This window comes from Aethalodelphis obliquidens, unplaced genomic scaffold (genome assembly GCF_003676395.1).
Source record: "Aethalodelphis obliquidens isolate GAN/ISIS:26980383/991018 unplaced genomic scaffold, ASM367639v1 scaffold9, whole genome shotgun sequence".
Classification (NCBI taxonomy): Eukaryota; Metazoa; Chordata; class Mammalia; order Artiodactyla; family Delphinidae; genus Aethalodelphis; species Aethalodelphis obliquidens.
Window position 1 is genome coordinate 21,280,611 of NW_020837953.1, and position 13,762 is coordinate 21,294,372.

At 40.8% G+C, this 13,762-nt stretch overlaps 1 protein-coding gene across 6 annotated transcripts in view; it reads right to left on the reverse strand.

Annotated features, from left to right (window-relative positions):
- Positions 1–13,762, reverse strand: part of MACF1 (microtubule actin crosslinking factor 1) — a 248,778-nt gene that overhangs the window by 147,115 nt on the left and 87,901 nt on the right. The window contains exon 1 of one of the 6 annotated variants that reach the window (XM_027109008.1): positions 5,362–7,044. The exons of the other annotated variants lie outside the window; for them this stretch is intronic. Within the exon in view, the coding sequence (XP_026964809.1) occupies positions 5,362–5,428 (67 nt within the window). The 5' untranslated portion in view covers positions 5,429–7,044. Of the gene's footprint in view, positions 1–5,361; positions 7,045–13,762 lie in introns of those variants that run through there. 6 annotated transcript variants of the gene reach the window in all.

The window sequence follows — 13,762 nt, forward strand, 5'->3', positions numbered from 1 at the left end:
GAAGCACCAACCACCTGAAAATCTAAAAATGAGATACCTGGGACTTGCCTGGTGCTCCAGCGGTAAAGAATCCACCTTACAACGCAGGGGATGTGGGTTCAATCCCTGGTCAGGGAACTAAGATCCCACATGCCGCGGGGCAACTAAGCCTGCGCACTGCAACTACTGAGCTCGCATGCCTCAACTAGAGCCCACGTGCGGCAAACTACAGAGCCCACGCGCCCTGGAGCCTACGCGCCTGAACCAGAGAAGAGAAAAATCCACACACCACAACTAGAGAGAAGCCCGCTCATCACAACAAAGACCCGACACAGCCAAAAGTAAATAATATAAATAAATAAAAAATAGATCTTTTAAATAAATAAACAAAAAGGGAAATAAATATATAGAAAGTTGGAATTGGCCTGTTCCTTGACCACATGAGGTCAATCTAGTGGCAGAGACCAATATGTAAATAAATAATTAACAATAACACCAAGCAAACAGCACACCAGATACAAGCTGCACAAAATCATGCTGATAAACAAAGCTGATTAATTCTGACAGAGGCATAGGAGAAGAGTTCATGAAAGGTGTGGTATCTGAAGTAAACCTTGGTGACAAGTATGATTTTGGCAGCCCAAAAAGAGGTTAAGGAATTCCAAAGTGAAGAATAAGCACGAGCAGTGACTTGGAGATATGTGAGTACACAGGATACACTGGAAGGAATGGTGTGGCTACACAAAGCATACAGTTAGCCATGTAATGAGAAGGGACGCTAACAAGGTCACCTGAGACCACATCACTCCAGAGAGCAGGAATGAGGAGCATCTACTTAATTCAGTAGATAAAAGGATACCACTGAAATTTTCTGAACCAGAGGGTGTTTTGGAAAGATTAATCTGGCTTTGGACGGAAGGCCAGACTGCAGCAGAGACACACTAAGAGGTAGAAGCAATTAGAGGCCTACTGTGTGTGACAGACCAAGAAAAATCTAAGAGCATAATAGGGCAGGGGCAGCCAGATCCCCACCCCAATGTAGAGGAAGAAACAATAGCCCTTAACTACTGGCTAGATGTTAAGGAAAGGGAGAATTCAAGATAATTCTAAAGTTTCCAGTCACAGGGACTTCCCTGGTGGTGCAGTGGTTAAGAATCTGCCTGCCAATGCAAGGGACACGGGCTCGATCCCTAGTCCGGGAAGATCCCACATGCTGCGGAGCAACTAAGCCCGTGTTCCACAACTACTAAGCCTGTGTCTAGAGCTGGCGAGCCACAACTACTCTGCCCACGTGCCACAACTACTGGAGCCCGCAAGCCACAGCTACTGAGCCCACGTGCCACAACTACTGGAGCCCGTGTGCCTTAGAGTCCGTGCTCCACAAGAGAGAGAACCCACCACGAGAAGCCCGCGCACCACAACGAAGAGTAGACTCCGCTTGCCGCAACTAGAGAAAGCCCGTGCACAGTGACGAAGACCCAGCGCAGCCACAAAAAAAAAAAAAAAAAGTTTCCAGTCACAGCAACTGGGAGGAGTGGTACCTGGAGATAAGGAAAACAGGTGGCACAGATTGGGTGAGGATAGGTTGGGTAAAGTAGAAGAAACATAATGAGATGTCAGCAGGCCCTTCCTGCAGACAGCTGGAACCTTAGGTCTAGAGTTCAGAAGAGCAGGCAGAATTGAGGATACAGATTTGATGCTAACAGTTGATAGCTGAGGCCGTGGCAGGTAGTACGGCCAGCCTATTTCAACAAGTCTTCCTAAATCACCACTTTGCTCGTATTACCCCTCTATTCAAAATCCTTTAGTGGCTCTCAGACGACCAGAGGCTCGAGCCCAAGTCCTTTGTTTCTACTGCCTACTACAACCCTCTGAAATTCAATTCCAGTTTTTATTCACTATGTGTTAGGTGGCTGGAAGAGATAAAGATAAGACACGGCCTCTAACCTGAAGAAATTTACAATCTATCTACTCTTCCAAATTTATCTTTAGACTCTCCCCTGCATGACTCAACTGCAACCATTCTGATCTCAGTTTCCAAACATACCTTGCACATTCTTGCCTTTGTTCACCTATTTCTCCCTACTGAAATATCTACCCTCTCTTCTTGTTTTATCTAACTTAGAGCCTCCTTACAAGGTCCAGCTGAAGTCAACTTCTTCCTTCACACCTTTCTGGCTATCCCAGCCATCTCTGGATGCCTGTGTTTATTTAATTTACTTGGCACCGAATATATAAAATCTATTGTTAGATATCTTTACATGTAAATCCAATTTCTCTATCTGAACTTTAGTTCTTTGGAGTCAAGAACCATGTTTTAAATTTCGTTAAATATCCAACATTTAGGACAATAGGAGGCACTCAGGAATGCTCATTTATTTAACCATATATACTATGTGAGAGCCCACTGTGTGCCAAGGTTGTATCTATATGGATACTTTATGATGGTATTTTCAAAGTCAGACTAAAAAATATTCTCAAATGATAATTAAAAGACTGCTTTTCAGCGTAGAGCAGGGATCTCCATTCAGACGTCCCTTCCACAGTTACAGCTTTTCTAAATTCTTCTTGCCACATCTACACCCAGGAGACTTCACACCACTTAATGTGAGCTCAAAGAAAATGGTCTGAAGTGGAGATCAAGCAATTAAAATGTTTACCAATAATATACAATGGCACCAGTATTATAAATGATTCCTTTCCTTAGAAGTATATAAGTCAACTTTGGGAGGTAAGAATGACCTCAATATTTATTGTGTTTACTCTGTGTCAGGCACTGTGCAAGGCCTGTCTCATTTAGTATTGATATTTGACTTAATCTTCACAATTCTATCAAGTACACATTATTTATCTTCATTTCATAGTTCAAATTGAGGCTCAGAAATGCTTATTAATAATTTGCCCAATGTCACATGGCTACTAAGTAGTAGAACTGAGATTCAAATCCAAGTCTGTCATGGACTTTTAACCACCACACTCTCCTGCCACTGTGAAATTATCAGAAGGCAACACAATATAGTCCTATAATGAAGGGAAGAGGAGAGGTGTAAACTATAACTATAATAGGGATTCATGAAAGGTATCTGTCACCAAGACTTGGTGAAGACTCAGAATGTCTCAATGAGGATTGAGACATGGGAATTTAGGGAAGTGATAACTAGGGACTTCAGTGCAAAATTAAAATTTTATGTTATTTCTTAGGAAAATCTGAACTTTGTTACCAATAATTCTTTGCCCTACTGGGAATCAGAGAGTACAAGGCAGAAGTCAGATAAAGAAATAAGCCAGTAGTAAGCCTGGTGGCAAAAGAAAGAGCCACAGAAATAGAACGAGAGGCTTATACGGAGAAGGGAAGAGGGAGAAAAACACAATAGCTTCTAGAATATTTAATGGAGTATCACATTCAGAAAAAATAAAATACTTCACAGATACAAAGAGATATAGGGGTTAATGATCCTCAAAAAAATCATCTTAAAGATGAAGAAATCAAAGCCCAGATTTAAGAATTTAGATAAGGTTACAGAGGGGCAGAATCAGGGCTATAACTTGGATTTCCTAGCCTCTACTCTGTGGCTTACCTTATAGGATACTCATCTGCCCTCTGTGAGCCTGAGTTTCATCTATAAAGTGTGGAGTCTGGACTAGGTCAATGGTTTCCAAATACCAACTGTGAATCAACAATATCAAAATCAGCAGAGGAAAAAAAAAAAATCAGCAGAGGAGCTTGCACTGAGCTAAGCTCTTTAATATCATATACTCCTCATAATGACTGTATGAATTAGGGCCTATTTCAATCTCTCTCTCTCTCTCTGTATGTATGTATGTATGTATGTATGTATGTATGTGTGTGTGTGTGTGTGTGTGTGTGTGTGTGTGTGTGTGTGTATATATATATATATATATATATATATATATATATATATATATATCTCCAGGGGATTAAACAGAGTAGGATGAGCTAGGAGAATGATGTTTTGCCCTGAAAATTTCAATAAAGATTCAAGACTTCCTTATACTTTTCTGTTGATTACAGAAAAAGGGCCCTTTTATCTCTAAGCATTTTCAGATGCAGGAGAGTCTTTCCTCTAGATCTCAGGGAAGGAATCTCAATGATACTGGAAAGATAAAAAGCTAGACTCCATGGCAGTAACTCACTAAAACTGCTACTCCTTGTGCCCAAACATTATTATAGTACCAACCCTTTTTCTCAGAAAGCACTTAAAAATTTGGCAGTACTAGTCTAGCAGTCAGGAGACAGGATCGGAACCCTGGCTCTGCTACTCCCCTTCTGAGATTTCTTCTGAGGTCTCCTCTTGATCAAACAACCAGCAATCTCAACTTTAGTGAAAATCTGCCTGTTTGGGTCACAATTTTGTTCTGCTTTAGAGACTAAGAACACAAAACCAAAAGATATTAGTAGTAGCATCAATCCAGTAGTTCCTAAACTTAGATTTCACAAACGGGTGAATATTCCAAAATAAATTAGGAAACCTAATATAAAGTTGTCAACTTTTTATTTTGCTAAGTAAAGATATCTAAAAACAAACTACCATCTGACAACAATTCTTTCATAAAATAATGGACATTTTAACATCAAAAAAGTAGAAAGGGCACTTTCAGAATAAAGGACAGGTTCTTTAAATAAGTTTATCTTTATGAAAAGCACACTACATTTTCCTTATCTTTTCCATTTTACTGGAAATTGATGACGATACCTCCAGCATCAGTCTGTACACCCTCCAGTTTGGAAGCCAAGGAAACCTATGGCCAAAAAAGGCTAGGCCACTTGCTCAAGGTCACAGAACATTATCTAAATGAACTCCTCTCCTTTATCAAGAGAGATCTAAGCCAACAAGACTCTTTTCCTAGCCTCCAACTCTTCCTAAGATCCCCATCCCCAAACCACTTTCAAGCCTTTTTCCCTCCTCACAGCTGGCAAGAGAGTAAACGTAAGAGAATTAGCAATCAGCCCCAAAGAGGAAACCTGGGTCATGACTCCACCCTCCCCTCCTCCCACAATCCTGTCTGCTCAGAGGTGGACTCTGTAACCAACCAACTTCTCCTAAAAATACGCCCTGGACTTTCAGAACTATGCAACATAACTTAAAAGTGGTTTCCTGATACAGACAGAAGCATGAGCATGAATTCTGTCTCTATAAAAAAGTGCCACACCCAAAGCTCAGGCTCTTAACTGCCAGTCACTACAAGCTTAAGTTCCCCAGAAAGCCGGGCACCCCAGTCTCTCCCACTGCACGTTTTAACAAGCCCCAAAGCTGTAACGCCTCCAAGGCTTCAGAGCCCGTGCGTTCTTATGAGTCAGTGAGAGTAAGGGCTATTTGGGATCCTCAGGCCCAGACAAGGAAAAAAACTTCACGTACTAACCCATGCAGCACATGCGGCAAACCAGGTGGGTGCTGAACTCGTGCTCATCTTGGTAACTGGGCCACATGTCGCCAGCGTCTGCTGACCCTGCCTAGAAGGAAGGTGTGCCAAAGAAGCTCCGGCTAGGGGCCTGTGCACGCCCTGCAGCTCCTTAAAAAAGGCTTCGAGGTGAACAGAGACAGCAGAAGTTCGGAGAAGTGGCTCCACCCACCACTTCCTACTGACCTCCTCCCTCCCCTTGAGGTCAGAGAGGAAGCTCCTCCCTGGGGCACTTCCAAACTGGGTCCAGGTCTTCATGCAAGAGGCATCCTATTCAAAAGCGCCAGCAGCTAGCTCAGTGTTTTCAGACCAACAGCAGCAGGCGAGGTGGGCGCTTCGGATGCAGAAGTCCAGCCGAGTTAGTGAGTGAGTAAGCCTGCGCAGGCAGAAGCCGGTCTTTGAGGTACCTTCCACTTGCAGAGCAGAAGCTTGTGACCCAGTGAATCTGAGACAGTTGCAGGAGGGCTGGTGAGGTAAAATGGCTTAACTGCCGAGACAGGCCCAGTGCATCCACTGCCCAACAACCTGTTGCTGGGGCTGGACTCTTCTCAGGCTGAAGTGTGTGTAAAGTGTTAACCAACTGAAAAAGCCCCACGGTCGGGGAGGCTATCACGGGGCAAGCCCACACGCTGTCCGCTGCCAACGGATTTCCTAGATTCCACAGGGAGCTTCATGTTCCGACTTTGAGCTGCCCAAAGAGTCAAAAGTCTCTCCCCAGTGATTCCACCTCCTCATAGAGTAGCCCAGCCCCAACCAGCCTCTAGGAGATCTGGCACAGCAGATTTCATCAGCTTCAAAAATACGATTTGCTTGTTTGCTCCATTCTTTCCCCTCATCCAGCCAGGAATGTCATCCCAAAGGCACCTTCCTCTTCCCAGACCCTCCCACTTTGTCTCTGCAGTCAACGCACTTAACTCAGCTGTGCCAGAAATCCCTTTATCCTTCAGTGGAAGGCTGCTTGCTTGTTTGTCCAACTTGTTTTCTGAGTCTTGGCTAATTGTACCAGACACTGGAATGCTGAAGAAACACAATGAAGGGCTTTTTCATTCAGATGGCCCGACCCATCAGTGCTTCTTCATAATTGTGATGCAACCAGGGAATAGAAAAAGCAGAGCCTCTGTTGATGTCAGGACAGATGCTCTGATCCTGTCCCCACACCACCCAGAAAGGCCCCACTGCAGATAAGGGCCTAATCACTGGCCCTCTGCTTTAGCTCCCTAAATAGAACAACTTCTTCAGGCTAATGCTACTTCCAATCCCGTTCCTGAAGACAGGGAGGGAGGGGCAGCACCCAGGAAAGCAGGTTTCCAGAAATTAGCCCAAAAGACTGCAAGTGGGAAAAAAAGTAAACACAAGTTTACCTAGCAGGTCACACAGTATAAACAAGCCCTGTGACCTGCTTCAGTTCCCTGACAGTTTCCTTACCCCCTATTAGGCATCTCTTCCACCTACAAACTGGTAATAATCCTGTTACTACTTACTAATAACGGGACTAACAGCTGACTTTATCCCTCCTTGACTAAGCTCCCAGTCACCCCGATAACCTGTGACAACTCTACTCAGTTTGTTCCTCTTATTAGAGTCTCCTTGGTCACTCTTGGAGGAAGGGTCCTCCTAGAATTTACCTTAACCTAGGAAAAGAAATGCATAAAAAATAGGGAAGAGAGAATAAAAGGGAATAAAGATTTCCTGATTCATATTTAGTAACCTTTTCCTTTATCAGATTTAAATTCCTTGAGTGCAGGGACTGGTACTTCTTCATAGCCTAGTCTCTAACACATTTAGAAGGCACTCGATAACCCAATTAATTAATTTTAAGGCTAAAATTAATTGATCACCTACTGTTAGTTCACAGGCAATGTGCTAAAAACTTTAAATATCATTTCATTTAATCCCAACAATTCTCTAAAAAAAGGTATTATCAGTTCCATTTTAGAGATGAAGTTACTTTTAAAAGGTTAAATAACTAGACCAAGGTTACATACCCATCTGTCCTGCTCCGAAGCTAGGCCTCCTGCTGCACCATTGCTGTCTTTGAGGGACCTAAACCAGAGTAACTAAACTGGGGTAGGGAAGCTATATATATGAGGAGGTAGAATGTTCCTGGCAAGTTAAGAAATAAAAACACTTACCTGCGGCCAACTGAAGATTTAAGGCATATCCCAAATGAGTATGTAGAGCAACTTCTAGAAATACTAAATAATTTCACAGTCTCCAAAAATCAAAATAATCATTACTGGGTAAGGTTTAAGGAAGGTGAACCAAAGCGTGCCCTTTTTCTCGCTCCTCTGGCATTTAGGCAGAACTTATTTCCCCGGAAGGTACTATAGACTGAGTATAGTAGGAGAGAGTTTTGGGGACAATGTCAGTCTAGCCACCAGGAGACAGGCCTTTCCTTTAGGATCCTAGGAGATCCTGAGCCTCAAAAGGGAAGCCGCTGCTAACGGGAAAGAGAGGACCCTGATGAGGACAGTCAGCTCTTAATTACCCAGAGGAAATCAGCATGTATAGTGATTAACCGGGCCAGTCCACTTCCTTTTTAGCCCAATGTTGAGCCATTTCATAGTTCACTAGAAGTCCAGAGATGTGAGAGGCAAGAAAAGGTGAATCTGGCTGCTACCTGCAGATTCGTTAAAATGCTGAATGGAAGGAAGAGATTCAAGCCAATATTTCCACACATGGCTAGAAGTTATCTAAGAATTTACAGCTACTGGCTTTCTTACTAGTACAGAAAACTGAAGCTATACATTTAATTTATTTCCTAAAACATCAAAATCACCCACTATTGAGGCTAGTAAAGCAGACGTAGTCTTTCCTTCTAATGTGTGAGATAATGATTCATAATATATCACTAACTTTTTAAACACTTCCACATTGGCTTCTACCACATTTTTAAATTCCCAACTGTAAAAATAAGCATTTATATTTTGTCCCAGGAGCCCACAGGAGAGTGCAATGTCTTCACTGATATCTTTTGTTTTGTTTTGCTAAAAAAAAAAAAAAAAAGTATAATGATAGCAAACAATTATATAGTCCTTAACCATGTGCAGAATATATTCTAAGAACTAGCTCAAAGCAACCATGCAGTATTATTAACCCTATTTTACAGATGAGGAAACAGAGGCCCAGACAGATTAATGTCACTCTGCCAGTAAGGGCAGAGCTAGGATGAAAACACAGGCAGTCTGACCCCAGACTCTCAACAAGCTCTCAACCACAATTCCATACTACATCCAAGTGTCAGCCAGATAATCGTACTGCCAGAATTGCAAAAAACTAGAGACTTTAGTCTTTTTTCTTCTCATGCCAATTAGAAATTCGAAGTCCAGAGGAATTAAGTGACCTAACATCACATAGTAGTAAGCAGAAAAGCCAGGACTTAGAATCCAGATCTTCTGACTCGAAGTTCAGTGGTCTTCCTACATACTGAACAATCTAGAAAAAAATAGCTAAGGAAAGAAAAAGACTACATCTTGACTACAACACCTATTGTTTTAGTTATTTGAGCAAAGATATATTAGGTATATGACCATTTGTTTAAATATTTGCATGTCTATTACATGCGTAACAAAATTTAGGTACTACAAACGGAGGATGCACAGCTAAGTCATAAATGGAGGAATTAAAATTCAAAGCAACTGCAAAAATCTACACCAAATCTCATAGGACAAAATTTAACTAGGATGCCTTTAAGTCTTATGCTGAAGGTTCAAGAAAACCAAAGGAACAGCAGCCTCTGGAGGGGAGACAACAACAGTTCATGCACGAGGTCTGGCCATTTTATAACTTGTCTTAGGTTAATGAGACTCAATAGTGTAATGGAGCTGCTTTAAAAAAAAAAAAAAAAAGGCATGGTACAATTCTAGATTGTACTCCATATGGTCCAGATCCAGGGATTATAGCTGGTCCTCCTAGTGGGATGCTGGAAATGGAAAGAACTTTAAGAGATTAGATTGTCCAACTCGTTCATTTTACAGATAAAGAAAGCAAGACCTTAGTCTGTCCTCTCACAAACAAAAAATTCAAATGTTCTTCTCAAGTATATAAATAAAGCCCTTTTCCTATTTACACTACCATGACATGGATATTGATAAACTAATACACAGGGCAACTCTATATTATTCAGTTAACCTATACTGAGCACTCACCTCAGGCCACACATCAAGCTAAGCCAAGCCCTGTAAGTAACACATGAACAGGGTATGGTTCCTGTTACAGCTTAATCTAATGATATCTTAATTCCTTCATTTATTTGTTCAAGTAACATTCACTGACATCTATTTTGTCACAGACACTTGAGAAACTGAGATGAGTAAGAGTTCCTGTTCTTAAAGATCTTACAGTCTAATAAAATCTAATTAGTGGGGAAAGAAACAAGCTGAACAAGATGACCACACGGGTTTGAATAGGAAGTATTAACAGAATGCTACTGGAACGCAGAAGAGGAACTTTTATTCCAGTCAAGGAAGGCTCTCCAGAAATGATAACTACTTATCTTGAAGGACAAGCATCAAGTTGTTAGTTAAAAAGAAGATACAGACATTTCGGGTAGTGATCTACAAGTTTTTAAATGATGCTTGAGTACTGAGTACTGCTTGTAAGGCCAAGACAGGATGTGAAACTAGTGAAATAGGCAGGCGGCAGATCATGAAAACCCTTTTATCTCCTGATGAAGAGTTTGAACTTTCTTTTAAAAGCAGAACGAAAGCTTTAATGGATTTTAAGCAGAAGAGTGACACAGACAGCTCTGTAGTTTAGAAAGATCATTCTGGCTACAGGTAGAAGACAAACTAGGGGCGAGAGGGTGGAGGGAACACAGAGAATGGGCGAAACATTATTTCAACAGTCCTGGAAAAGAAAAATGATGATGCAAGTTAAACAGTAGGAAGTTTGGGGAACAATGAGATAATATATGTGAATGCAAGTGTGGACAGGGTGTACTGAAAGCTATTTGAAATTCCAAGTATTGATACTAAGTGAGTGCTAAATTCTGTCTTACAGGTATTATGGCTTCAGTACAAACTGTGTCTTCCTGTTCTTGTTTACATCTGCTGAAGAGACGGTGACTTGGGAACACCGTTGTTAAAGCCATGTACTTAATATCATATAACTAGATCTCACCAATGGACTCCTAACACCTAGAAAAAAATAGCAAACGAAAGCTAAGAAATAGTAATCAGAGATTCCTTCCCCACATTCCTGCTGTACTCCCCTCACCTCTCTACACACACACACGGCCACCACATTTTCAAAGCAAAAATAATCAATTTAACTGTCCAAAGGGAATACTAGAATGATAAGGGGTTAGGAAATTGTATGTAGTATTAGAAAGGGAAGTGTCTAGGCTGGCAAAGATAGCCTTCAAGTATAAGCAAGCCTGACACCTAGAAGAGGGAGGACAGATCTTCCTTATGCTGTAGTTACATTCCGATAAACCCAGAGCAGGTTAAAAATATCCAAAGTCGAAAGTGCATTTAATATATCCAACCTACCAAACATCAACTCTTGGCTTAGCCTACCTTAAATGTGCTCAGAACACTTACATTAGGCAAATCATCTAACACAAAGCCTATTTTATAATAAAGTGCTGGATAACTCTTGCAGTTTACTGAATACCATACTGAAAGTGAAAAACATAACGGTTGTATGGGTACAGAATGGTTGTATCAGTTGTTTACCCTCATGATCACATGGCTGAATGGGAGCTGCGGCTGCTGCTACTACCCAGCATCAGGAGAGAGTTAGGTACTGCATGTCACTAGCCTGGGAAAAGATCAAAATTCAAAGAATGATCTCCACTAAATGCATATTGCTTTCACACCATCGTTAAAGCCGAAAAATCTAAGTCGAACCAATCTAGTTGGGGACCATCGGTATACTAGATCTTTGCCAGGCAGAACTTGGCTGATGGGCGTAAGTTACAAAGAGGCAACTTTCAGATTAAAAAAGAACTTCTCCATTACCAACATAACAAATAGTCCATCGGTTGTATGTTCTACAAAGGCCTTCATGCAAAGGAAGAATAACTTCTGACAAGAGTGGTACTAAGTGAGAAGGTGCGTTGGTCGATATGTAAGGTCCCTTCCAGCTCTAAGAGCAATATAGAATTTGTTATCAACTTTAAGAAGGGAAGAAATCTGAAATCTATACAAACACAATGAAGATTTACTAGAACACTGTATCTTAGAACCGTAGCACTAAAAGGAACCTAGCAGTTTTCAACTCTGACAGAACACTTTTTTTTTTTTTTTTTTTTTTTTGCGGTACGCGGGCCTCTCACTGTTGTGGTCTCTCCCGTTGCGGAGCACAGGCTCCAGACGCGCAGGCTCAGCGGCCACGGCTCACGGGCCCAGCTGCTCCGCGGCATGTGGGATCTTCCTGGACCGGGGCGCGAACCCGTGTCCCCTGCATCGGCAGGCGGACTCTCAACCACTGCGCCACCAGGGAAGCCCGACAGAGCACTTTTTTAAACAAATCTTACATGAAACTCAACATATAATTTCAGTATTAAATAGCATAAATCAATTTTATACATTCAAATTTATGTTACTTATTTTAAAGCCAAATGACATAACCAATCAGGTAATTTTGACTGAAATTAGAGATTACTGAATTACAGTTATATCAGTCTCAGCATCTTGTTTATTTCTGTACTGTGCTTTACTATAGGGAACCATTTTTTAAAAAACTGTTTTATACAAATAGAAACAAATAGTAACAGTTTAATAGTTTGCCTGTAACCTCAGGATATTATTCAAATAAATTAATACAAGAGCATGAAGGAACTGCAGAAATTTTTGTTTCAAAGTTAAATACCTTCAATATCTAAAAACTATGTTCATCCTATAATATGACTAGAAAAGTGGAACAAGAAGCACAAAACCTTGTGGTACACACTAAGCCAATATTACAATGTTATCACTTATCACTTAACAATGTGTTACCCACTAACTATTAAGGACTGAACACCTGAGACTTGCCTAGAATTTATTAGGCACAGGACCTATGTGGTACAGTATGTTCTGCAATAGTGTACACACCTCCTATTAGGGGAAGAAGAAGAAAAAAAAAAAAAGACCAGACTAGAAGACACAATCTTCACCTTTTTTAATCAAGTATACAGAGATGGCGGAGGAACTTTATTCTGGTGATGTCCAACTGGCAGTACAGTAGAGTATACACGTCATTTAAAAACACACTTTAACAGATAAAATACATCTTAAACTTGAAATTAAAATAAAATGGGTACAGAAGCTCTTAAGTACTCCTGTGAAAGTTTTAGAATCCATACTCTCCAATTAAAAAAACCACTGCTCTAATTTTACAGATAAACTGAACATAGCACATTCCCAATATAACTATTAGGTACTAGAATCAATATTGTTTCATAAAAATAAAAAGCTTTTACAATCTATTTTTCTTCTGTTTATTTCAATGTTATTTACAGCTGTTTATGAAATTAATATTCTAAAACATAAACAAGAAAGCACTTCAAAGATAGGGCTACGACTTCTAAGTTCAATAGCAAATCCTATACTGAGGATAAACTTCTTAAAATATTAATCAACTAGTGGTTTAGAAACGCCATTACCATAATGCACAAGAAAATGAAAGCAGCAACCTTTGCCTAAATAATATTTACTTTCTCATTATATATGACACAGTATATACAGCCAAATAACTCATGCCTGTCTACTCCTTTCCTTATAAGCTCAAATACAGGCTTACATTTCAGGAAAGCCACTTTGAGCTACCTTTTAAAACACACCACTACACAAGCAAACATATTTCTAAATGTCTGTCTGCTTTTGCTGATACAGACACACATTGGGATCTGAGTATTTAGTCATAAGCTTTTCTGGGACTTACTGGAAAGACACTGGGGGATGACTGAATCTAATTCTAATTCTGTCAAGCATTCATGAACTTCTAATAAGAAACTAAGTAATGTCATCAAACCTCCATCTTAATTGTAAGATACAAGTAACAAGTGTCTCAATAGGTTGGCTTGAAGGCAGTAAGCAGGTCACAAAGACAGGACTAAAGGCACTGAGATCCAAGGGTGTACTCCAGCAAAAGCTGGACTTTACTATTCCTCAACTACGGAGATTTAGAATCAGCTAAACACGGGGCTGATCCCAGCACTGGGCATTTAGAAGCCAAAGAAATACAATGTAACAAATAAGGGGGGGGGGGGGGGGGGGGTCTGCTACCACTTAGAAAAAAATTTTAATATCAGGATCCAAATATTCGCCTGGGGGAAAGAACAGTTAACTTCCTTGCATTGAACAGGATGCAGGATGGCTTGGATACACAGAGAGTAAACTGTGTAGCTGCCTGAGGGGAAAGGAACAGTTTCAAC